The sequence below is a fragment of the Formica exsecta genome, unplaced genomic scaffold (genome assembly GCF_003651465.1).
Source record: "Formica exsecta isolate Colony F162 unplaced genomic scaffold, ASM365146v1 scaffold109, whole genome shotgun sequence".
NCBI lineage: Eukaryota > Metazoa > Arthropoda > Insecta > Hymenoptera > Formicidae > Formica > Formica exsecta.
This window is the reverse complement of record NW_021848428.1, coordinates 442,675-470,053: the sequence shown is the minus strand read 5'-3', so window position 1 is coordinate 470,053 and position 27,379 is coordinate 442,675. Positions and strand designations below refer to the sequence as shown.

The window sequence follows — 27,379 nt, the reverse complement described above, 5'->3', positions numbered from 1 at the left end:
TTCTAGTTGAATAAAATTACTTATCGTCGGTTTATAATTAACCAATTGCAGCAGCGGAAATAAATCATACGATCATGATTTGAAGTTCCCGCGTGTATAGAGAAATTTAAAAACCATCATATTTAAACATCTGCGCAATTGCACGTCAACAAGATAAAATTTTTATTTCTCGATTATAAAATTTTTACATTCGAGATTTTTTAAAATCGAAATAGAATTCAGTTATATAGAGTCGCTAAATAATTCTAAAAAAAAATTAACGCGTGAAATTAATCAAAAGGGACTAAACATGGCGCATCTAGTATTAATATATGCAATGCCGGTAAACTCTACGAACTGAGACGCGCGCATGCGCTAAAGAGTCTTGCACGCTAGAGGGCACAAGATACAAGAAATGATGGATCGTCGCAATCTGGGCGCAGCAGACTTCGCACGGAGACATTCCCTCAGACGCAGAGCCTCGCATTGCATCTCGCCTCCTCGAACCCAGACCCAGACCAGCCTGAAGCGCACAAAGTAGAGAAAAAGATCCACGTATAGACGCGAATCTTGTCCCGTGTGCATAGTGTTGCGCGAAACGCGATTGTCCGCGATGCAAAGTGCGAGAAGTCGTGTGCGCGACACGCGAGACGCCAACGACGTAATCGAAGCGAGAGTTTCGTTCCGCGAATTTTATGCCGAGACGCCTTCGAATTGCGATAGACACGATTACGATTACGTCTCGCGATACGGAGATTCGTCGGAGAGGTTAGATTCCGCGAACGGCCAAATCGAACATAGTTGACGAAATTGAAAAATTATCATTTATACGGAATAACATCCCTCCTCTCCCTTCTCTACCCTATAGATTTCTCGCTGTCGCATTCGTAGCCAAATTCACTCGCGAGAAATCGTTTCTCTCTCTATCTATCTCTATCTCTCTTATTCCTTCCGAGCGGATTTTTCATTCTCTCGAATTTATTATTGCGATATCGCGGCCATCCGCCATCCCAGTATTAAAAGTCACAGGTCACAGCGTCGCTTTGCGACGATCCGCATGTCTCCGTGTTGCGAGTCACGCTATGCGTCTGAATGGTGAGTAATGTTTGAAGCGTTTCCGATTACTTTATAGTAATCACGGCGCCGTTGCGATTAAAGTACCGCGCGTACATTTAACGATCCTGCGAGATCCTATCGAACATCCCCTTCCTTTTGTCTCTCAAATCACAGATCCCTTCGACTGGCGGCTGGCAGCAAACGACCACTATATGCGAAAAAAAAGAATGCACATTCGCGTACGATATCATATGAGATGAAGGAGTGAGGAGAATCGAATTACATATCCTCGTTATCGGAAAATGCGACGAGTCGCGAGGTAAGAGGGGTATCGTCCGAGTAGGAATTTGAGGATCGATCTGACGTCGCAATCGTAGAACGTGTCTCGCGGTGATCACAGCCGCGAGCAGGAGAGAACGATGATCGACGGCGCGAGACATGATTTTGTTGCGACGCCATGTATACGGCGGCCATTGCGTAAAGCATCGCGCGCCCTTCGATTAAATCCCTCGCGCGTCCGTCGCAATTAGATCGCGGACAACGAAAAAGAGAAAGAGAAAGAGAGCGAAAGGCGCCCCGATCGACGAAGGGACGAAGAACGACGAGTCGCGAGGTAAGAGGGGTATCGTCCGAGTAGGAATTTGAGGATCGATCTGACGTCGCAATCGTAGAACGTGTCTCGCGGTGATCACAGCCGCGAGCAGGAGAGAACGATGATCGACGGCGCGAGACATGATTTTGTTGCGACGCCATGTATACGGCGGCCATTGCGTAAAGCATCGCGCGCCCTTCGATTAAATCCCTCGCGCGTCCGTCGCAATTAGATCGCGGACGACGAAAAAGAGAAAGAGAGCGAAAGGCGCCCCGATCGACGAAGGGACGAAGAACTGAGATCTCGGGGAGGGAGAGAAATTATCGTTTCGAGGATTCTACGGGGAGACTGACTGATCGAGATCGTGTCGAAAGAGACGATTTTTGTGCGTTGTCGCGCTGGCTTTTCGATATACACGTATACGTGATGATGATAAATCGTCTTCTGACACGGCAGGTCGCAGTGTTTCGCGTGCGATACCGCTGTTGTTACCGTTACCGGTCCTTGGCGGTCGTGACGCCCTTTTTTCTCCGACAGTGTACGCCGTGATAGCGAGGGATCTCGGCGGAAGAGATCTTTGCGCGGAATCCAACGGATCGTCGGACTCTTGGAAATTGTACACTTGGTCGATCGCTTTAGCAGAACCATTCGTGACGTAATCTACGAATCGTCGAGAAACGCGTCACCATAACTGCGCCAAAATCTAACGATAGCTTTTTTTTTTTTTTTTCGGCACAGAGCCTCGACACTTTTGACGCAAGAACAACGCGCATAGTGAGGTGACAAGATAATGTTAAACTCGACGACTCGTCATTTCAGTACCCTTACTCTTGTTTCGAATATCCGAGCACTCGTTCGAATCGATGCCGAATAAATATACTTATGTCGCGAACGCGAATAACGTAGGAACAATCATAGCGAGTGATTGTTGCAAGCAGTGGCTGATTGGTTTCTAACAATTTTAGGCGAGACGATATATACATAGTTTGTTCTCACGTCGCGATATACCGAGCCTAAAACGGGCGATACGAACGAATAATCCGTGTAGCTGAAAGAAGAACGTGTTTGAGATGATTCCCACACGAAACAACCTGCGATTCACCGGAATAGGGAGAGGTTATTGCAGTATCTGATCGACATGTGGCAAGATATCACGATCGGGACAATGGATCTGGACTTTCTACGGCAACGTATGTAACGGTATTTAGCGCAATATTTATTGTGATAATCAGCGCTTAGAGCTAATTGCTCGTTGCTCATGACTGAATTCTGCTCAATTGACAGCAATAACGATAATGAAAGACATTGTTATTTATTACAAATCCAACTAAATACGAAAATAATTGTGCGTCTAAGAATGGTGTCCGATCGTGTGTAGTGTTGTGTATCTTTTGCGAATGCGCTTTGACCACGAGCGATGATAACTTTTCAAGCCCCGCGATAACGTGGAATGAGACGTTCCAGGTGAAATGTCAATGGAACTTCGTCAGCTGTGCGCAGGAAGTCGTTGCGTCAACCTTGCAATGCGAATCGATAGGAATTTGCGTCACTCGTCCGGAATCTAATTCGCGCCTCTCCGTGAGCTTTGCTGTGTTTTTCTCCCTAGGGGTGTAACTTTAAGTGTAATTTATTGGGAGATTTTTTTATGTACGAATCGAGATTACAATTATATCTGCTTTGTTTTTGCAAAATGACGTTAGCGAAATAACCTGAGGAAAAATTGCATATGCAAAAATAAGCAAGAATAATATACAGAGATTATTATATAGAGGTAACACGTATGACCTTATTTAATAGAACAGGCTTCTAAAAGGTTGATAAAGTGGATAAAGAGAGCGAAACTGCTCTGTATAAGAATATTATTTTGGCATCACATGAGAAATAAGTTAAACCGGCAATTTGAATCACTAGTCCTGGAATAACGATTGAGACTATCTCCTATAATACTGATGGAAGGAATATTGACCATGGTTGATTCTGACCAATGTGCGCTTATAATAGTGCAATCGAAGATCGTAACGGCGACGGATAATCTTCGTCGGTTCTTCTCATCGACGTGCAACGAGTGTCTCGGCGCTGACACGGAACGAGTTCATCGTCGTCGCGTTGTTGTTGCTTTGTCGACGCTCTAGTTTCCCACACGGCGTTGCACACGGCTGTAGAGAGCGCTGCAAGAAGCTCGAAAAAAGGAAATCGTCAGAGGCGATTTAGTGCCGCGAAGTAATTGCGACATTGTGTACGGTGTAATTTTGTATGCCAAAGCGAAAAGCGAAAAGGGAGTGTCGATGAAACGTTGCGACTGCACGGTCGTCGCGGTAGCAAAAAGAGAGAGAGAGAAGGCTGGAGCATTGCGGACGCAGGATCGTAACGAGAAGCAAGAGACGATCGATGCATTGTCGGCTGATTCCCTCGAGTGTAATGATTTATCAGGTGCGCAAAAATGAAGTCGTCTCTTTCTTGTATCTCTTTAGATGCTTTTTCTTAGGACCGATTGCACCCCAACATCGGATCTTAATTATGGATCGCTTGGATTCACTTCACGATTTCACTTCGTTATTTGTCAATCGTGATAATTTAAACAGACGATCGTGTTGATTGCGATTGAGTTTTGTAATTTTTCATTGTATTTTTCATTCTCTTATATGCGGTGCAACCGGACCGAGATCTCTTCGTAAAATAGATTTTTATCGTTTCAATTTTCAATGTTTTTATGTTTTTAATATAACTTTATAATAAGATTTAAGATTATCGCGTAATGTGTATTATGAAATAATTTTTGGTCGAGTTTTTTTTATATTGCTTGTTTAGAGAAAAGAGCAATTGTCAAATGGAGTCGCCATTGTGTTACACGAGTACGGCTCGTAGTTCCGACAGGTTTATGGCTCTACAATATTTTTACTATAGGAGAGACGATGGTCTCTATTGTGCCATATTGTGCATTGCATGAAACTTTACATAGCACGAGAGGGAAACGATTTTCATATGTGTAATGTATTCTTTTATTAACGTTGTACTAGTGACATGATTTACGTAACGAATGACGATCATAATCATTTTCATGGGTGTAACTGCATTAAATATTTTTGCTACGTGTACATTTCAATATTCCATGAAATCTAAGAAAATTTTGAGATATTTTTTAACATTAAAAAATGAATTTACAACTTTTTACATGGTACATTAAATGTTATATAGAAAATTTCTTGAACATTTTAAAACATTTCCAAAACAAAATTTCTACTATTTTCAAACAATTCTCAAAATAAAATGTGTGCGATTTAATACAAATTGTTTGTGTTAATTAGCAACATATTAAGAATCCATTAGCGATAGATTTGTTAAATATTAAAATATTTAATTCTTTGCATATTTCCGTTATATTTTTGAGCTTTTCAAAATTCTCGAATATATTTATATTTCTTCGGTTTTCTTATCATTTCGGTCACAGAAAATGAATTGTACAGTAGCTTTTATTATAATCACATATATTGGGTAAATCTTGTAGGCACTTTGATAACTTATAATATTTTTTAATTGGATATTCTAATATTTCTTAACGATGTATTTTTTCTAGTTGAACTTTTGAACAGTCATGCGACGACTGACGAGACTTGCTTTCGCTAGCATGTATTGCCAAATAGAAAGCTAGAGTTTTTTTTTCAATCAAGTGGCGCCGCCATGGCGAACATTGCGCCGTCTACTGGTAGAATTAAACTGCTATCGTCTATTACACATTTGGTCTTCGTCTTCCTATTTTTCTGGATCGTAAAATTCTGCAGGATATACATGCAGTAATATACGGTGCGGTATGTGGATAGAATATAATACAGAGTGTGCTGACGGATCGATTAGTGATGTTGAATAATTTCGATAAATAAAGTTTTAGACATTGGTACGTATGTGAATATATGTTCCTCGTGTAGCTAACCTGTTGGCGATTTCAACAAATCACGTGAATACGTGGCTCTTACCAGTTTGTTTTTATCTTTCACGTGCAGCTTTCGGTGAATATCACATTTTTATTCCGATCGGCAGTTTCGGAAAGTGCTTCTTGACGTTTCCAAAGTCTACACAACTTGCTCGATTTTTGTTTCGGCCAAATTTCAGTTTTGTTAACTGATAATCGAAATTCTGATAGTCTCTTGGAATGATTAGCTTCTTTCTCGATTTTTTGTATTTCGATTTTCAAACCGAATATCTTTCTAATTTTTGGTGATAAAGATTCTTCTTCTACATAGTTTTCTTCGACTTCAGAGTATTTGATTTGGGATCAAATATGGCGTCTTGAAATGTCTGAACAAACTTGGGAAGTAACTGCAAGTGCTTCTAAGTGGTTATTTCTTACAGATGCCGAATTTATCTCTATGTCTATATTATTTCCATAAGCGAAATTGATAATCATTTGTTTTGTTCTAAAAAGTGTATAAAGTGTGTATGTATATTAAGTATGATCCTTGAAAATAATTATATGGTTTTATTACAAATTTCTAGGGATATGGTGATATTTTGCAAAATATGTGTAAAACATTAAATTTATTTAAATTTAACTTTTTATTTTGTTATAAATTTATGATACAGATTGTGATGTGTGTGTGTGTATGTAAAATGCAACGTCCTCAGTTTGTATTAATAAATTTTTGTTTATTTACTACGAACAATGTGTGTTTTAAACAAAGATACAAATGTGTTTATCATAAAAAAGAGTGCAAAATTGTGAAAAGTGTAAGTTTTTAAACAACATAGTCTCAGTATCAACTTTTGATATCTGGAACTTGTGTGATTTCACATAGACAAAATTGGTCGCAAAACTGGTGGATACACGAATTTTCGTAAATGCTGAGAATGCAATTGGGTGTCAACTTTTCCAATTTCAAGATGGAATATCTTGTAGTATCTTTGTGAATTAAAATTATGCCAAAGATACGTTCAAGCTGAAAAAAGAAGAAATTTGTTATTTGAAATGTTACAGAAATATAACAACTTTCAAATATATTGTACACTGTTGAAGACGAAAAGCGTATTACAACATTTTACGCAATGCTGCACATGATATTACGCTGTACATATGACATTATGCTGTACATATGACATTACAAACTTGCACAATTCAGCGCAAGTTTAAAATAATTTTTCCGGAATATATTATACGACCCCACACATATACACACATATTTTATCACCATAAACGGCCGCAACGAGTCGTACGAGTCGTATATGATATAATGTCATAATACGCATTTAACATAAAGAAAAATGCGTATGTGTGTTGTTATATTATTCCTCTTTTCATTTCCTTACGTCTTTTAAAAGTTGAATATTCTAAAACATTTAAAAATTTTTTAAATTTATAAACTTTATAAAATCTTGAGTAAAAAAAAAACAAAATATTTTCTCTTATAAGCTATATTTTTTATAAAAATTAAATTATTTAGATTACACGCACACATGTACACATGTGTTCAATAAATCTTAATATTTTTTCAATCTGTGTGTTTAGGTATGTGTTGATTTATAGTATTTTCTTTCTGGAATGCTTTGACATATTGTACATAATGTACATAATGTACATAGTGTACATAAATATCACTTGGATAAATAGCAAATGATTTTTTCAATTCTTTCTTATTCAATGATATTCGCAAATAACGTTTGTATATAGCAATATAATAATTTTTACTTTTATTTCTCTCTCTCTCTCTCGAATTAAAAATTATATACTACTCACACAATTTGAATTGAACAAATGATTCTTTTCAGATTATGGTTTATAATCTGAAAAGAATCTTTCTAATATATTGCTCGCTTGTTATAAATATACCGCTATAAAGCATCACACATTGATCTATAAATATATCCAAAAGAATTATTCTAATTTTGGAAAAAGAATGTTGTATGTTGTGTTATCAGCTGTTTTAAACACCGAAATATCGCTTTTATTTGATAAATACTTCAGAGGACTGCGTGCGGAAGGGGTTGATTGGATCAATATCAGTCTCCTTACTCGTGTAATACCATCATGATTAGCTATAGCTTTGGTGGAAAAGTTTACGTTTATTACAGCGAAACTAGGGATATCGTAACACTTACGTTAGTGCGTAAGTCTAATGCGACTGCGTGTGCTACTATACACAGTGTTTTACAAGTTACGAATTGTAACATATGTAAAACTTCGGATATGATTATAACATTTTGTTAGAAGAAATTATATATAATAATGACACGTGTATTTTTTGATCACACGTCAGATCAGATTATATTATAAATGACGATTTTAACTTGTGTGAATAATTGTCATAATTTAACGTCGATTGTAATACGAGTTATAAAAGTATATGATTTAAGTTATAAAATCGTTTTAATGAAAAAGTTTTGAGAATAACAAATCGCAAATATTGAGAATAAGAACTTTTGTAAATCTATTGTAGTATTAAATTCAACCAAATCTTAAAATTAATCTATTTTACAAAAAAGAAATTACATTCTTTTAAAATCCAATGTAGCGCATGACTTATGGTTCACCCTGTACACATTGTGAACAACGGTGGTGACAAAGAGCGCAGAGAATCGTCGGAAAATAATCGATCGTCAGTGAAGTGTATGCGTTGGTCGAAGTACGGCATCGTCATTCAGCCCTTTGACGAAGATTGGACGCTCGTCCCGAAGGATGTTCTCTGCCTTTCAACTCTGTGCATATATAGAAGAAGTTCTAAGAAAATATATTCAAGAGAGAGAGAGAGAGTGTGTGTGCAACTTGTATGTTTGGACAGAGTAACGTTTGCACAATTATCGTGTGAAATCACGTAGAAATTCTGTTATTCTGCTGCTAACAACAAAGCAGATGAATTAGAAAAAGAGAGAACTGGAAAAAGGAAAGAAACAGTATTACACAAGTTGAATAGCTTGATCGCTATGATATATATATATATATATATATTCATTAAACACAGTTGCGTACTAATGTCGCAAAGCGTTTAGCGTAGCTTTTTAATTATGTATCGCCGAGAGTGTGATCTATATTAATAATGAATAATAATCTCCGTGCTTTACTCCGTGCCTACAATATATTTTATTAATTGCATTGCTCTGTTGTATTTTAATGATACAAACATTTTAAAGAATAGAATTGTGAAATATGTCACACTTTCATTACTTCAATGAAGATTTTTAAGTAAATCACAGTGCATGAAGATTATTAGATGAAGAGAGCCATCAATGAATATTATATTGTATCTGTTCTACGATAAATAGATAGATTAACACAATCGAATTAGTTGATAAAAATGAAACAATGCAGTTTGAATATCTACCAATTTTTCGAAAGATTGAAATTGAGCAAACGACCAAAGAAGCATGCTATAACGGTCGTACTTATCGCATAATTGCCTCTTAAAGATGGAGTTATTTGAGATGATCTGCGACAGCAGAAGATTATGTAATAATTTGTAAAAAATTTTTACAATTCTCAACACTGCGTTAATATCAAAGAATACACAGTTTATTCCTTCGTACCTGACAGGAAAAAGACGACTATTTAAATAATAATAAAATTATTTGACCATGAGTTTTCATCAACTTACGATAATTAGGATTTTACATACCATTTTTTACAATGGCAATTATGCCGACGTAAGTATGTTTAAGAGAATTACTGCATACAGAATTAAGAGAATTGTGTATGTGTATGTGTGTCTGTGTGTATGTGTGTGTGTGTGTGTGTATTGTGTTGTACGCGCACACATGTGAAAGATCTTATATAATAAAACGCAACTACCGTTCTCACTTCGATAAAGATAGAATAAATGAAAGGGGAGAGAGAGAGAGAGAGAGAAGTAGATAGATAAATGATCATGCTTTGCCCATCCTTGAATGGGGCTTTTACTAGTTGAATATAATGTCAAAGATAGTGACACAATAAGTCTTAAGAAATCTTCACTAGCATCTTGCATTCCCCTTTTTTGTACGAGATTTTTCTTTATCATTGCACAAATGCATCGCATATTCAAAATACCGTAATCTATGTTAAATCTATTTTTGGACCTGTATGTTTTATGAAAAAATAGAATTTGTTTGAGAAAAGTATAGAGAGGATGTTCTTTTGTTACAAGAAAGATTTTCATTCGATTAGAAAATTGTTATACCCTTTATTTTTTGAACAAGCGAAAGTTTCTCAAGAGCCTTATCTAATGTCAAGAACCGGTATTACCGAGGTCGCTCAAGGTTTGTCGAAATCATAAAATGTTGCTCTATCTAGCTTCCTCTCATTTTTGTCTCACTCTTCTTCAAACGAGCCACCGACAAGATTTATGGGACAATTCCTACAAAGTAAACAACGTCACACATTAAAAAGTAAAGTTTGAGCGCAGCTCTTGTAACACGAGAAAATTCTGTAATTTATATTGATATTGTGTTGCTTTTTTAATTTTATTTGTAAAGTATAATGAATATACAAAATTAAATAAAAATACAATAATAGTTATAAAAAAATAGCGTAATTTTTCTGTCTAAATGCAGGTTGACGAAAAACAAGGTACAAGATGGACGAATGCGACAAGAAATTTGTAGAAATGCAAAAATACATTCCATTTTGTGAAGCGATGATTGAAAGGCTGCAAAACGTTAAGGACAAGGACAATCGGGAAATCCAATTGCAGAAAATGCAAAGTCTCCACGGGATTCTGTCAAATAAGCAAAAGTATATTGGATAGAAAATTTATACAAAACCGCTATACTTATTAAATAATTATTTAACAATTATAGTTTAGCATATGAATTTCGCTTGAATAATTTGTGATTTATTTTTTTGTATCGATATCTTTTTGAAATTTTTTTACGGATTTATATTATTGTAAAAAATTAATACTACATGAAAAAATATAATACTGTAGTGTAGACGTTTTTTAATTAACTAAAGTGTTATTGGCGGAACAGGTTGAAGATCGAGACATTGCAGCGATGCGAGGATGTTTTACAGAAACTGCACAATAAAATAGAAAAGGTAGATACGCTGACATATGCATGTTACATATAAGCACACTAAGTTGGGATTCATATACATGATAATTTGTCTCATTTAATGTTTATGAATAAACTCATTAGACCCATATAGAATGTTCTAAAAGTTTTAACCAGATTTGTCTATGGTTATGTTTATGTTCTTAAATATTGAAAAAAAATAAACTTTAGAACGCTCTGTACATGTCTACATGTATTTTGCTTTTGTATATATATTGTTAAACATATTGTTATATTTTCGCATATATTTTATTATATGCATTGCACACAAAACAATTAAAAAATCATTTCTTTGAATGTTTTGTGTGTAGATTTAGATATTATCGCTGAGAACGAGAATTGAGAAATTGTGCTTATTCATTAAAATTTTATACATTAAAAAAATTATGCAGAATTTAAATAAAAAAGTTCTATCATGTTATGCATACATACATGTATGTATACAGTTGAGAAAATTATCTGTTTGTTTTGAACAGCATATTTTATATGTATTATTTTTGCACTTTTTTTTCTTCTTTTTCTTAATAGAAGATACGAAATAGTGCAAATGATATATACTAATTTAACGTAATATTTCCGTCACATTTACGCCGTATAATGATCTATTTTATCTCAGGAATGTCGCGGTATTCTCATCACGACATACTCAACTGAAAATTTTTATATACAATATCTATATCTATCAGTCTGTACAGTTCGAGATTTTATGAAGGATTCCGGAAATTCGCACTTATTTTGTACGCATTTATTGTAAAATATAATATGATTTTAAATGCACTGCATATATAGATAATAATGTATAATGAAAACACAAAATTGTGAACAAGTTTCTTCTCTCTTTTTGGTCTCTAGAATTGTCGTTTCATACTCAATCCTTGGTTCTTCACACTTGTAATATCATTTGTTTGCATCGTTTTCTTGTACTTATAAATGTTTTCAGGCTTCCGTAGTGCATGTTTGACTTTTGTGTTTTAATCATTCTAATTCGACACGAGTTTCAGGGAAATACGCCTGGTTTGCAAATGCCAACTAAGCAAAATGATGGCATTACACCGCAATCTTCGACGTAAGTGTTACATCCGTATGAAAATTACAAAAAAAGAAAAAGTGCAAACAATTGTGAAGAAAACTTTTAAGTCAAAATTTTTCACTCAGAGTATTCTTAAAATCCGCAATATAGCAGATACCAGAAACATTATATACATAAAGAAAGAATTTCTCTGTGACTTTTAGTTCGTTGGAGAATGCGAAATCAGATCAGTACAAGAAAGCGGCAGGACAACTAGAAGACGCGGAAAAGGATGTAGAAATCGAAGAAACGCCGGCGAGTCCGGATACAGTCAGATCCTCCAGTCCTGATTGCCAAATTTTACCCGTAATAATTCCTATGGAGCGCAACACGGACTTGTCCAAGAACAAAAGACGACGACAATTTCGTAAAATACCGGTTATAACGCTTACGGATCGGAGAGAAATAACCATTTCATCGCCGACAGATTCTAATTCAGAGGATGTTTCTTTCACCGAGTGGGATATGCTAGAACAATCGGAGAGGCATACTATTACAAAGAGCAGAGATGATTGGCAGTCTTCGCAAATCGCTTCTAGTCACGATGTAGCAACTGCGGCAAAATTGATCAGTAACAATCTGCCGCAAAAAGTCAACGACGGCAGAAACTATGCGTTGGATTCGCAAGACATACCAACTGTTCCGGTGCCTTCTCTCGGCGGCTCTAGGCGATTAACATCAGTCCTAGAGAAGAGCAAGCTGATGAATTTAGACATAATAACCGACAATAATTCTTCTAGGCCGGAATCACCCGTCAACGTTCCAGAGGTGAGACTCAAATCTCCTGATCCCGAGATACTGTTTGCGAAACCTGCGATTATGTCACCCAGACCAAAAGATAACCACAATACGTCGTCGAAGCTGCCGCCGAAACCGTCATCGATACCGCTTTTATTTTCGCCACCACCTTTCTCGAGTGAGCCTCCGCTGTCCATGGAAGATCTGGCAGAACTGTTAAACGATGAAAGCGATAGTGAGAAAAGGAGTGATAAGGCGAATGAAAACGCTGCGAAGTACAAAAAAGATTCTGGCAAGCAGGAAGCGACCAAAGACGGCAAAGTATCGAAAGGTCCTTTGTCAGACAGAGAGAACGAGAAGCGATCAGAGGAGGTGGACAAGCATACAATTAAGATCACTTCTAGAAAATGCTTATCGAATGCAGCGGGAACCTCGAGCGTAAAGTCGAACGAAATTAAAGGACCATCTCATCAGTTGAACGATCATCGATCGGTACCGCAAACATCTTTTTCGAATTCCAAATTCCAAGAGCCACGTTATGCGGATAACTACGAGAGGCATCCACGTCAACGCGATTCTCACGGTCATGAAAGCGCGAAAGATAAGCTAGCTGCTGGTTCCAACATTCCTGAGGAAGCATCACCGCAGATATCAATTCTTTATCATAATATTGCGAACAAATCGGATGAGAGAAACGTTCCATTGTATCAGAGACGTTCAAACTTACCACCAGAAGGACGGAAGGACACGGCTCCGTCTAGGTCGGAGAGCGAATTTGTGATAGAAGGTATCGACTACTACAACATGCACCTTAATCAAATGCATTGGCAACCTTCCGCGATTGCCACCAACGATCATGCATTTGGTAACACGCAGTGGACACCTCCCGCATATGGCGGAATAGTCCAATCATCCTTGCAACCTCAGCATCCTTATCAACATTCGATGGAACCACAATTTAGGCCGAATCAGTTTCCGGCTGGTCCAACTCTACCCGCTGGTCCCAGACCATTAATAACTCCTACTGCACGACCGCAAGATATGAATCTTGTGACTGCAAGACCAGAAAATATTCGGGAGGATATATCTCCTTTAATGTCTTCCCCCGCGTTTCCGGTCGCGTCGCAATACAGAGGTTTTCAAATGAGTCAAGGATCTTACGATCCAGCTTTTGCCGTTGATAGATCAACGGAGTATCCCCATGTGAGACCGAATTGGGAGGGGCCCGCCAACCGGGTGGGTGAAAATGTGATCCCTTGTGGAATTCAGGAAAATTCTACAGGAACTTCGTATCCGCGGCCCAGTACACCGTATCCCTGGGGCACGCGGGATAGATGTAACAGAGGTCGTGGGAGGGACGGATATTACGAAAAAAATAGGACAGAAATGAGGCCTGGTTTTAATCGTCGACCCGATTGGCCGCGAGACGGCTTTCCGAATCGAGATCCACGCGTTCGTACAGAGCATAATACGACGAACTTGAACCAGACCAAAGAAACTAGCGGTTCCGCAAGAGATCCACGCCTTGCCAAAGATAAACACGTGAATACGCCAATTAAAGCCAAAGATGCCACTCACAATGAGAAGGATCCTAGGAAACGACCGCCGATCATAAAAACAAGAAAAGAAAAAACTAAATCGCAAAAGTCAGAACCTGAAAAAGAGAAGGTAGACAAGCTGCCGAAAGACAGGATGCAGTCGCCGTTAGAGAGTCTGTACGGCGTGATTGACACGAAGGCCAGTCAAAACTCCGGTTTGCAGAAATTTAAAATTCCCAAAATTAAGCGACACGAACCACCGCAGTCAAATCGCGTCTCCAACAAAACGAAAGAGACCGAAAGCATTTCACGTGGCTTGTCGCGTACAAAGAGCGATAATAAGAAAAAAAATAAAAATTCACGTCTTGAGAATACGAGCAAAGATGATGCAAGTGCTGAAGTAAGCAGCAGTAGCGATAACAGTCGCGTAACGGAGGATTTGTTCCAGTCCAAGCAAAATGATACTGCAAAAGAAGGAGAGGTTATCTCGTCTCTCGTCGAAGAAACTAATAAGAACGAGGTGAAGATTGGTGAAGCAGATTCGGTGACGAGTGATTCCAAATTTAATGATTTAGAGAAAAGCAAAAAGAATGAGTCAGAAGCGGACGAGTCGAAGCCGAAGGAAGAGGTAACACAGGAATGGATTGAGGCGCTCATTAGGAAATCTTTCGAATCCGGTGAAGGAAAAAAATTATTTGAACAAGCCAAACTGATACAGAAGCTTGGGGAGGCGTTGGAGACGAAGAAGCTCAAAAAAATCAAGAAGATTATCGAGTCTGAGTCCGAAAGCAGTTCGGATAAGGATGAAGCTAAGGTTGAAGCGAAGAAGACTTCAACCAAGAAGAAAAGACGAGTAATTGTGTCGGATAGCTCGGATGATGAGTGTCTTGCAGAGAGACTCGAAGTCTTAACTGCCGATCTTGATGCGAGCGAAGAGAGAATACCAGTTTCTACAACGGATCTTAAAAATTTGGAAGAGAAAAATGAAACAACGGTATCTGATAATGTAAGTAAAGAGCTAGTTGAAGATGTTACTGCGAAGAAAAATAATAGCTCATCAGGAAATTGTGACGGAAAGTGTGACGTTCAAGTATATGACAATGATAAAAGTAAAAACACACGTGCGAAGAAAAAAAATAATAAGGAGAAAGATCGGTTAAAAGATAGTAATGAAAAGACTGATGTTCAATCAGAAAGCAATAAGCAAGTAAATAGTCGATTAGAAAATGATGATAAAGCGAAGAAACAAGCTGAAGATAAGGTCGATCAAATCTCTATAGAAAAATCCAAGGATAAAAGTAAAATAGAACGTCCGTTGGATCAAGATAAAGATGAAACAGAATGCGCGGAACCTGTTTCTGACATTGCAGATCGAGCTAATGAAATTTCTGGAGATAAACCAAAGACAAAAACGAAGAGAAGAAATTCACTGGAAATGTTGCAAGAGGATATCAGAGAAATGTTTATTAGTGAAGGCGTAGTGACAGCAACAGGTCATCGTATGTGTCGATTACTGAAGGAAGATCAGCCAGCTGCAGGGATGAGTCCGGGCACGCTGTCAACGAGCTCTAGAAAGGACGAAACGAGCGCGATTGAGAAGAAGATTGCGGAGCCAAGTACCGAAACGATAGCGAACAACACCAAGTTGAAGAAAGCTTTGAGATCTCGTAATATTGGAGAGTCGAGTAAACCGAAAGTTAAGAATAAAAAGGACATTAAACAGACTCGTAATTTACGTTCTAAAGAATCTATTCCTAGTTCTGATAGTGAGGAGGATCAACCACTGGCTCTGCGAACTGAGAGGTTGAACAGCACTGGTAATAAGACATCGAATCAAGAAGGAGATTGCGGCGAGGAAATCAATGATCCGCTACGTAGATCCAAACGCATCTTGCATAAGGATGTTGTGAAGGAACCACGAGTGGTCGTAGAGAAAACGGATATCGCAAAGATAGACTCCTCTAAAGTTATGTTTGATAGTTCGTCCGATGAAAGTTTCGGCATAGATGTATCCGAGTTAGCCGCAGCGGTGGATGTCTCTCTTCGACCGGAGAAGCAGTCCGATCAGGATTCAGAGGACACGCTGGCGAGTTTGAAGCGACGACAAACCGGCAAAAATGTGAGTAAACGAAATTCGAAATCGAAAAAGACGTCCTTGCTTAGCGACGACAAGAGCGAGGACGGAATGTCTTTTACGGATGAGGAGAGCGCGCTATCGGACATTTCCATGTCGAGTAGTACAATTGCTGGAAAAAGAACGAGCGGTGGCGCAGCTAGAACATCCACTAGAGAGGAGTTGTTAAGCAATATCCTAGTGGGACTGGTGCCGGCAACGACAGAGAAGAGCGCGTCGCTGACCGACAAGGGTAGCGAAGCGGATCTCGATGAGGACACGAACGAACCACCAACCACTGAGACGAACGCGAAAAAAACCTTGACAAAGAAGAAGAAAAAAAAATCTAATTGGCAGATGGGAATAGTGTCTACTAAGAAAAAGAAGAAGAAAACCGCTTCCCCTAAAACCGCTCAGACAAATATCGAAGAGACAAATACTGAACTCAATGTTTCAATGGATACTGTAGAAAATAATCGATCAATATCGGAAGATAACAAGACTGTAGCGGTGGAAAAACCTCCCGAGCATGATCATATTGTTGACAACGTAAATGTAGATTATTTAGTAAAATGCGATACTAAACCACCTATAAAAACCGATAGTTTTGATATAGATTATAACGAGTTAAATTTGGCGTTAACAGAATCTTTGGATGCAATTAAGGAAGCACTTTCGAACGAGTCGCTTATTTCCATTGAGGAAAATAAGCCTACAATAAAGATCGAGACGGAAGAAACAAAAAGTACAACAAATGCTGTTATTATCGCGCCACCGTGTACTGCTACCACGAACACATCTTGCAAAGAAACATTAAAAGTCATTTACGACGAGCAAATGGAGGAACTCTTTCACAAAATCGAGATTAAACAACTGATGGACTATATATGGACCGGCCAGGACAAGTACAAGTGCCTGTTGTGCATCTTCACGGGCAAAAACATTGTTCACCATTATAAGATGAATCATCCCGGACAAGAGATACTAATTGCGCGTCTCAACCCGACGAATGCCGAAACTGCGATTCTGGAGAGTAGCGCGATTATAGCATCCGCGACAGAAACAAGCCAGGTATGTAAGTTCCGCTGCAGATTCTGTTACTATGTCACGGAAGGCGCGGCGGACGTGGCGCTTGAAGCCTTTTACGAGCATTGTACCACGCACACAGGTGAATACAGATTCCACTGCAACAGTTGTTCTTATCAAGCGGTGGCCAAGGCATCTATGAGAACGCACTATTATAAAATGTGTCGCAAACACAACGACACGTTCAACGAGTCTGCGTCCGAGGACGACGTGCCGCAGGAGGGCGCCGTTTACGGCTACCTATGTCGCAGTTGCAATTACGTGCAGCTGAAGCGGCATAATGTGGAGGCCCACGTTGCGTTTTGGCATCGAGATACTAAGATGAGTACTGAGATCGTGAAGATTAATATGTCTGCAACGAGCGTTGAGAATGTCGCGAGTAGTAGCGATGAGATGTCGCGAGAAACAACTTTTGCCAATGCAGAAGAATCTTTCGTCATAGAAACAAAGCCGAAAATTTCTGTACTTGAAGACGTAGAACACAAGGATGTGCTGGAGATGAATATCGTGAGAGAAGTATCTCAAGACAACAATGATAATATCGGGGAAGAATATATTCTACGTGAACCGAAAACGGAGGAAGCAGTCGACATCAAGGAAGAAGAAACGGAGGAAAGGTCAGGAGTGTCTCAAGAACAACCGGAAGGACCGGTGAGCACTGGTAATTTAAGCGTATTTGTTTGCCCGCCGGAATTAGAAAACAAAGAGGACGAAATACAGCGGGAACGGCAAAAGATGATGCAGGAAATTGCTCACAATATCGGTATTTTAAAGAACTATTCTAAACCAGATTTGTCCATAATAGAGAAGCTACAGGACAAGATGCGCACAGATGCGATCGTTAGTCCTGTTCCTGAATGCGATTCATCAGCGCTGAACATTCCGGAGATAAGAGAAAATCCTTTATTGCTTCTCACGAATTCTACCGTAGAATCCGAGAACAATATAATCAAGGAGGACTTGCTGAGTCAACCGAATAGTCAAGAAAATTCTTCTTCCACAGAAGAACAGTCGGTTACTGATAAATCAGAGATGAAGGACATGACGAACGACAAAGCGGATGGAATAAAGATTCGGGATCCTCTTGCAATCATGGATCCGTGCAAGAAAGACGATGAGAGCGACGGTGAAATCAGCGACAATGAGCGTTCGGCGCCGATCTTCGAATCGGATTCCAGTAGCGAGCAATCGGATTCCGAGCCGCCAACCGACGTCAACATGATCCTGAAGGAGACATCGAGCATGAACACATTGTTGTCGCGAGATCCAATGCTGACAACAATTCAGAGGCTGGCCGCACAGCTTCAGAATGTCAAACCATTGGAGCCTGTGTCCGAGCCAATAGTTGACATTAAAGTGGAGATTAAGAGCGAGCCCATGTCGTCGATCCCGAATCCACCGGATGTCATACCGATCGCCACTGCCAAACGTCTGTTGGCGAAAGAATCAAATGATGAGGATTTGTTGGAAACATCGGTATCACGCGGTGATGTCAGTCCACCGAAGAAATTCATCAGGTTAAGGCGACTGAGCGGCGACATGCTATCTGTGCCGGTACAATCGTCGGATAATCAAGAGGACACACGAGTCTTAAGTACAGGTAGGAGATCGAAGCATTTACAATCATCTACACGTTGTGATAATGCTCCTAATAATTCAATATATTAATCAAGAATCTCTATATATGTAAGTATTTATGAATTATAATGGATCAAATTATTTGATTGTTAGATGGAACTCAATCGGACGGCGCAATAGACATGTCACAGGTTGACACAGAGGAAGAGTGTTCGTTTTTGAAGATTGAAAACGTGATTAGTCTCGCGCCCAAATCCGACAATACTGGGAATGAAAGTTCTATCGTAAGTGGAGAATATATATCGCAATATTTTCTTATCTTCGAAATATTGTCAAATTATTCAATTTATTAAATCATTTTCATTATATTTTTATTTTGTTATTACATTATTCTCACAGGTAAATGACATCAGAAAAGCAGTAGAGATCTCTCCGAAGAATAAAGGGATACCTACTATCCTGAGGAAATCCAATCAAGCTATAATATTGAAGAAGTTGAACATTATACCGCAATCGTTAGCGAACGCTCAGGTTATTCAACCGGCCACGTCGGAGCACGTGACGTTGTTTCCGGTTAAGAGTCCGCCAACATCCTCGACAAAATCTATCGGCACTCATCGTTTGGCTACGAATTTTGTGCCCATTGCCCCAAAGATGCGACAAGTGACTGTCTCGTCGGCAAACCCGTCCAATTTGAAGATACTGAAGGTAGTGCGAACGCCTGTGCCGCTAGTCAAATCGTCCAAGGATATGTTGTTCCCGTCTATTGCAATGAAGCTAAAATCCATGGACGCATACGCGGCGATGTTGACAGAGACGAAACTGATTCATTTTTTTAAGTGCATGGGTTATGATTGCCATTATACGACCGACTCTATCTCACTGTATTCTCAGCATTATCTCCAGCACTGCAATGAGACTAGCAAACGGAACAACAGCATACCACCATATGACTACGAGAAGTGCGCTTATTGCTACACGTATTTAAACAACTGGATCAGCATGAAAACTCATTTATGGGAAAAACACAGTCCGTGTCGATATCAGTGCGTTTATTGCTTCTATCGGGCCATTACGCCATCCTATGTACAACAACACCAAGTAATTAATTTCAGCTATTGTTTTAAATGAAGAAAATAATATATAATATCTGTGACTGATGGATTAAATTTTTTAGATAACTTGCCATCCCGGCAGCAGGTTTTACTTTCTAGTAGGTAAAATGTTTGAACCGGTCCAAAAGCAGGAAGATATTAATCGTCAAGATTATGTAAAGCCATTTGTGTGCAAACAAGGTATGCCATTACAATAATTCTGATAATGTATAATACAATACAATACAATCTTTTTGCATAATTTTGTATTGCGATTGTAATACAATATTTTAATATATTACAAAAAAATATATTAATAGAATAAATTATATGTACCATCTTATTGTGGATAATTATTAATATGAATTAATTTTAGATTGTGGACAGTTTTTTTATACACTTGAAACATTCGTTATGCACTTAAAGACGAAACATCAATCTTCTCAATTCACGTGTCATTTGTGTAACTCTACACACGAGTCGATAAAATCACTAATATCTGTAAGTATCTTCCCATTCATTTCAACTGATTCTCGTTAGAAAATGGGAAATGATTGTATTATTTATTTCATGTTTTAATACTTATAGCACTACAAGATGCACGGATATTCCAAGTATCAATGTGTATATTGTTTATATGGTACTGAGATCTTAACCGAGATGCACCAACATTTAAGCGCTTTTCATTACAATCGACTGCCACAAACTCTTGAGCGCTCGTTTCCTCCAACGGTATAATTGCTATAATTAATTAAACAACAGCAATAAAAATATTATTATCATTATGTTAAAATCACTTTTATTTTAAATCTGTTTGGGATTATTATAACATCGCGATTTGCTTATCATCAATTGTCTATTTAACACACAAAACATGTATTATAGATAGAACGCAATGCGGACGTTATACAACAACTCGTTATGCGAACTTTTAACGAGCTTATAAAGGAGGACGAAAAAAATATCGAATTGAATGTTAACGATTCCAAAAAGGATACTTCTATGAAAGATGCAATAAATGATCAGATTTCTTCACCAAATATAGAAATTGCTTCGAATCCAGAACAATCTAATGTACCAAACAACCCTACGGTGTCCAGCTTTACCGATGGAAGCAGTTGTAATAATATGAGCAACATGAAAGCTAGTGCCAATGTTTCCAATATTTCAAAAAAACAGTCTATAGATGCGTCTCTCGCTGATGGTATCGTTGAAAATGCGAGTAAAAACACTACTGAGAAAGAACCTCTACAAGATAAATCTTTCCTGCAAGAATCGGAGAAGGGCAAGTTAAGTACTGTAAATCAGATTCTTCAGGAACAGGAATTTGAGCTGCTGTCGTGCATAAATGATTCTGGTACAGTGGATCCGTTAGAACTCTCGAGTGAATTCGATTGCAGCAACGAATTTGTCAACACCAATCTTCTTGATAATCCAGAATTTTTAAAAACTCTTGCTATTGATTCTAGCAACACGTCATTCTCTAATGATGATGCCGCAATATCCGCAGATAAAACGGAGGACAGTGACATCGAGATTTTGGAGAATATTGAAAGCGAAAAGAAAATTGCAGAGAATAAGAACGTTGAAGATAATGCAAATCACTTAACGACGGATTTAAAGTCTTCCGTTAAGCTGAAGATTGAAAAAAACGAACAGTCTGCATTATGCGATACTAGTGAAAATAAATGCACATCCTTAAAGACGTCTACGAATACGTCTGCAGACGTGCAGTCAGAAAAACCTTTAACTTTGGATGACATCAAAGATACCGGCCGTGCTGGACTTGAACTGTACAAATGTGGTTATCTAGAGTGCAGTTTCGCGGCGCCGAATGCGACTTTATTAAAGACGCACATTAAGAAGTGTAATTTTGGAGAACCTGTCAGAAATTTATTTTGCCCACATTGTAAAAAACGTTTTATTAGAATCGGTTTTCTTCTGGAACATATGAAGGCTCACGGATTGAAGCGTTTCGGATGTTCGCTGTGTAAGAATAGATACGCGGTCTCGTATCAAGCTACAGCACATATGAAGACGAAACATAAACATCTCAGTACGAAATTAGTCCCTGCAGATCCAACAAACCCATCGGTCGAAGGCCTGTTTATCGTGCAAGCAACTGTAAGTCTCTTTCATTTGAATAATTATTCATATTAAATTTTAACAAATATTATATATATTAAAAAAAAAAAAGTATATTATATAATTCTCTCGTATATATAAATTCTATAGCCTTTTGGATCCGCTGAACGAAAAACCAAGAAGCGTAAAGGTGCAAAATCCGGAGTGGAACAAGAGACTGAAAAGTCTACGGACGTCGAGAAGTTATCGTTCAGTCCTGACGAGATAGAGCAATTACCGCGTCAGGCGATTTATAATCGGGAAGTCCAGTGCGCCATGTGTCCTTACACAACGAAAGTTCGAACAAACATTATCCGACATTTACAATTACACGCGAAAGACCAAACTGTGCCCGAGAGCGGACCTGTCAATCCCGTTCCCTGTTTAGATAAGAAGGAGAAAATGTTTGATAAGATGGTGAATCTGGCGAGTAGCTCGCACCAAAACGGGCGAATGGGTGGAAAGCCGAAAGAAACTGTCAAAGAAAGCAAAGAAGACGATAGTATACCAAAGTTTGTACCGGAACATAAAAGGTATATATCAGATTTGAGATTGCAAAATATTATACGACATTTAGTTTCGACAATTATTAACTTTCTCGCGAATAGGTACGTGTGCAGCGTGGCCGAATGTAATTATCTAACGGTGGATGAAGCGATGCTGAGATATCATTTGAAGGCTCTACATTCGGAAGAACCGTATTTCCGTTGTCCGCATTGTCCTCCACCGCCACCGGGTCAAGAGAGCCAAAATATAGCAATTGATAAGATGGGTGTTCACTTAAAAATGCACGATACAAGGCTCTACAAATGTTCCCACTGTAATCATCATCATTATCACAGGTTTGCATATATTTATATAATTTTTCAACTGTGCAGCGCACATGGTTACATTATTTTCATATTTTTAAATAAAATTTCTTGTTTTATATACAATGTTACAATTTTAAAACATGTGACAAGTATTACTCTATTAATAGTAATCATTAATATTACTGTATAATTGAAATAACAGGTATCATAAAATATAATATTATTCATCCATCAAAAAAATTGATATATGAAAAAAATGTTACACTTGTCAGATGTTTTAAGATCTTTTTTTTGTGGCGGGAGTGCATTTTCTATGCTTTCTGATAGTATCGAAATATCATCTAGGCACGTTGTGGAGCGGCATCTTACCGATAAGCATCCAGAAAAAAGACCATTCGTAAAAGTAGTTAGAGAAATCGAGAATACGGAGAACGTTCAACAAACGATTAACGAGGAAACGGAGGAAGAAGTTCCTGATCCGGACGGCAATCATTGGAAGTGCAATCTCTGCGACTTTAAGTGTGTTTACAAAGCCGATATAACCGTCCATGCAGATACCATTCATGGCGAGAATGGTCAATACAAGTGTACCTTGTGCTCATTCAAGACGAGCGGAAAGGTAGTTCTCGAGCAACACATGAGTGGCAAGCATGCGTTAGATTCCAATGCCGATTATATTGTGATCTATCAGAGGATAAAGGGGGTCAATAAACGTAATGCGGAAACTACGGAGCAAGGTGGGCAGGATGAGCCCTTCGACACGACGCCGCTTTGGAGAAGAAGTGTGCCGCGGATTCGACATATTCGCGGTATTCTTTTAGAAGAGGAGATTGAAGATCCTGTGACGTACGAAGGATTGTCGTCCCCTTCAAAGGTATCTCTGGGTAAACGCAAGAATGATACGGACATTTTGACAAAGTCAGCTAAGATGAGATCAGGAAAGTCAGGCGATGATAATAACAAACAGTTTAAAGAGAAATCAAAGAGATCGCTTTCGTGCGACAAACTAGCCGAAGAAGCGGAAGGCGACGGACGAATTAGAAAGGGAAACGAGCAGAGCAAAGGTAATACAGCGCGTGATGTCAACAAATCGACTAAAGATTCTGAAACGGGCGCGACTGATTTGAACGACTCGGATGTGGGAAGATTTGGACCTTACGGCAAGCCGGATGGCAACCTATACATCTGTACATTGTGTAATAATTTCAGAACCAAGTATAAGCACGATATGAGAGATCACCTTTACAGGGAGTTGAATTATGCGAGGTAAGTGATATTAAATCTTAGAATGCAAACACAATCTGTCTTCAGATTGCATTATGACATTTTTAGAAGTTGCTCATTTTTTTTTGCGAAAATATTATTAAAAAAGATTATATGTATTCATTTTTAGGTGGCATTGTAAAGCTTGCGGATATTTATCGGTGAATCGTAATGCGTTAATACAACATTTTGGAAAACGCCATAATGGAGAATCTCCGGATCATGAGCCACTCTCCCCGGACAATGCGATTGAGGATTGGGTATGCTCTTATCAAGATTTGTAATTTTTTGTATCAGGTTAGAAACGCCAGAAAAGCGAGAATTATGTATATAAATTTTATGCAGGTAATGACTTTACTGAAGAAGCAGACTATTATGATCAAGGCGGCTAAAAACATCAATGTTATCTACAAAAGTGTCGAGATATCTGGTAATACATCTGCTGGAAGTCAAGAAGTTGATAACGCAATTTCTCCCAAAAAAACCCAAACTGACAAGAGAACTGTAAATCTCGCGCCTACAATATCTAATCTGCAGAGCGACATCCTTCAAGATGCTAATAGGAGCAGTATAGATACCGATGATGGTGACAGCAGAGACAACGAGGATCTTATTATCGATATGAAAGAAGACGAAGCACTCGAGAATAAGAACAACGAAAATAAGCCCAAAAACGATAAATGTAAGTACACAGATCATATTCAGAATTATTGTATCTCAATCCTTCCCATACAAAATGAAGTATATCGTATACGATTTTTACGCGCAGTTTGCGAGAAAAACGAAGAGATATCGGAAAAACCACTTGTCTGCAAGCACTGTCAAATGATCTTCAATCGTCCGCGCGGATTAAAGCTGCACATTCAATACTCGCATTTGAAACGACTCAGCTTCTTGTGTCCCTACTGCGACCGTAGTACCAACTCGGAGCCGATAATGCGTCAACATATTCGCTCAAAGCATCCGAAGGAGCCGGAGAAGATCATACACAATCCATCCGCTTGGGGAAACGCGAAACTGACCAATGAGTTCTGGGAAAAGGAATATGGTATTGTCTGTCCGCTAAAAACCAAAAAAAGGAAATTGAACGCGGAGGATGCCAGCGATACCACTGCTGGCAATCGCGCGGACATGCGAGAGAAGTGCGAGGTGTGCGGCTTCACGGCCATGAATTACACCGGTCTGAAATCGCACATGAGATCGCACGCCACTCCCAAGCACAATCTCAAGTGCTTATATTGCACTTACAGTTGCTCCTTCAAAGCCGAATTGCTGGAGCATTGGGAATTTAATCACCCCACGATGCAGTTTAAGTACCAGGAATTATCGTCGACGGCCAGATCCTCCTGTGGCGAGGCGATAAGTAAGCCGTCGATGCCTAAGAAACAGGATATCGATTCATGTGACACGTTAGACGATATAGAGGAGGAAGAGGAGGAGGAGGAAGAAGAGGAAGAAGAACCTGTGATATCTCCCGGCAAACCGACGCTGACGATGATCTACAGTTGCTTCTATTGCATCTTTCGCAGCAACTCATTGCCATCCGTCAAGCGACATTGGAGTTACGTGCACAAGGAATCGAAAGGCCCGGAAACCGCTTTCAATGCAAAAATCAATCTTCCGTTTAAGTATAAAGAGATACCTCTGTCGAGATTGTCATCACCCAAGAATTGTGCGAACAAGAATGTCGTCAAAAAATCGCCTCGCGACTTTGTAGAACGGTCAGAGAACCTATCATCAATTGTGGTTCAACGGCGCGGATGGATCTGTCAGTGGTGCCAGGAATTTTGCGAGACTGACAGCGATAGAATGACTCATCAGAACATGTTTCATTCTCATCTGCCGCAGAAATGGCAGGAGCAGCTACAGCAACAGAAGCAGGATCAGTCGAAAGGGTAAGATCGCATTGTACCTCGTACGCTGCTGTCGCCTCTATAAAAAGACGCCTAATTAAACAACGCGAATGTCTATATTTTAGCACGCCGATACGGCTCCCTGCGTATAATGCTCCGAAATATTCAAGCCCCGCAGTGAAAACCGAGAGTATTCCCAATTTGAACTCGGTTGTGGAGAACTTGATAGTGAATCAGGCTAAGCGGAGCCTGGACTTCGGTGATGTTGCGATGAAGAGCAACCAGAGCCATATTCCCAGCGTTTCGATGCTTAAAGGTGACAGTGCTAGCGGTGGTCATCAGGCTGTCGCGAGAAAGTCTACGACTAGATCCCTCGTCTCGTACGCGAGACCGGGTCCGCGTGTGTTCAAGGCTGTCGCTCGCAAATCCACGAATCCGTTGCCAAGATATCCGTCGAGCGCTTTTATGTCATACCAGTCGATGCCACGCAGCATAAAGACAAAATTAGAAGTGGGAGAGACGGAGAGTGAACCGTCCTCCCATTACGGAATACCAAGCAGCCCAATTAATCTGGCTGAGTTGAACACATATATGGTAGTCGGAGGTCATAGTATGAGGTTAACCTGCCTCACTCTGTCTACGTTGATTAATATTAATCCAAAAATACTGTTGAAGGATATCAGGAAAGATCCTAGATATGCCGCGATCTTGTCGAACTCCGACTAATGTCATATTTATTTTTTTCACATAATACAGGTAAGTAGGTAGATACATAATTTCGTATTATATCGAGATTCAGGATTTTCCATCATTAATAGTGATTGAGCAAATCACCGCGAAAACTGATATATGTGTGGATTTATAATACAAAACCATAATTACAATTTTTGTATGAAACTTATTTACGATATCAGAAACGAAAAACAATTAATGTCGTTTGTATCTTTTTATTTTTTATTTCTTCGTTTCATAGAATGCTACATGTATATAGTAAAAGTGATGATACACAACTAAAAAATAGCATTAGAGGAAAAAAGATCGTATAAACGATTAGTACAATTAAAAAGTTCGTAGAATATTTTATTTAAAAAAATGTCGAGTATATGTTAGATATGATACTTTTATATAATACGAAACATATATGGTCTGTTGAAATCGAATTTGTTAAACCTATAATTACATCGCAAACTTACATCATGCTAATTATCGAAAAAAAGTTAAATAAAAAACTTTTTAATATTCTTTCTAAAATTACACGTTAGTCATTTTTGTATCACTCAACATTGTATTTATTTCACTCAAAATAGCAAGACAGTTTTAATATGAAATAAGGTAAGGAAATGTGAAATGTCATATTATATATATATATATATATATATATCTTCCCCCTCCCCCTCTTTCTCTCTCTTTTGTACTATGTAAATATCTTTTATTTAAATATTTTATTATGCTTTTTTATTTTTACGAAAAAA

At 38.7% G+C, this 27,379-nt stretch overlaps 1 protein-coding gene across 7 annotated transcripts; it reads left to right on the top strand.

The window, feature by feature from the left end:
- Nucleotides 1-416: 416 nt before the first annotated feature.
- LOC115235091 lies at nt 417-27,158 on the top strand. 7 transcript variants are annotated; one of them, XM_029806676.1, is made up of 20 exons: nt 417-1,074; nt 1,210-1,354; nt 1,649-4,057; nt 10,139-10,319; nt 10,556-10,622; nt 11,635-11,705; nt 11,873-18,783; nt 18,915-19,045; nt 19,161-19,862; nt 19,939-20,056; nt 20,232-20,356; nt 20,444-20,587; nt 20,741-21,979; nt 22,091-22,512; nt 22,588-22,821; nt 23,119-24,057; nt 24,185-24,314; nt 24,400-24,736; nt 24,824-25,949; nt 26,033-27,158. In XM_029806676.1, the coding sequence occupies exons 4-20, from the start codon at nt 10,162-10,164 to the stop codon at nt 26,631-26,633; spliced, it is 13,455 nt and encodes a 4,484-aa protein (XP_029662536.1). In that variant the 5' UTR covers nt 417-1,074; nt 1,210-1,354; nt 1,649-4,057; nt 10,139-10,161; the 3' UTR covers nt 26,634-27,158. The 7 variants fall into 7 exon arrangements, with proteins under 7 accessions (XP_029662536.1, XP_029662527.1, XP_029662563.1 ...); XM_029806667.1 differs by lacking the exon at nt 1,210-1,354 and having other exon boundaries at nt 2,593-4,057; nt 26,033-26,633; XM_029806703.1 differs by lacking the exons at nt 1,210-1,354; nt 1,649-4,057 and having other exon boundaries at nt 26,033-26,633.
- Nucleotides 27,159-27,379: the final 221 nt, after the last annotated feature.

Excerpts from the sequence above, each read along its gene's own strand:
- LOC115235091 (XM_029806676.1), top strand. The coding sequence starts at position 10,162 with ATGGACGAATGCGACAAGAAATTTGTAGAAATGCAAAAATACATTCCA. Across the intron at positions 10,320-10,555 it reads ATTCTGTCAAATAAGCAAAA|GTTGAAGATCGAGACATTGC; the intron begins GTATATTGGATA and ends TTGGCGGAACAG. Across the intron at positions 19,863-19,938 it reads CCTATGTACAACAACACCAA|ATAACTTGCCATCCCGGCAG; the intron begins GTAATTAATTTC and ends TAAATTTTTTAG.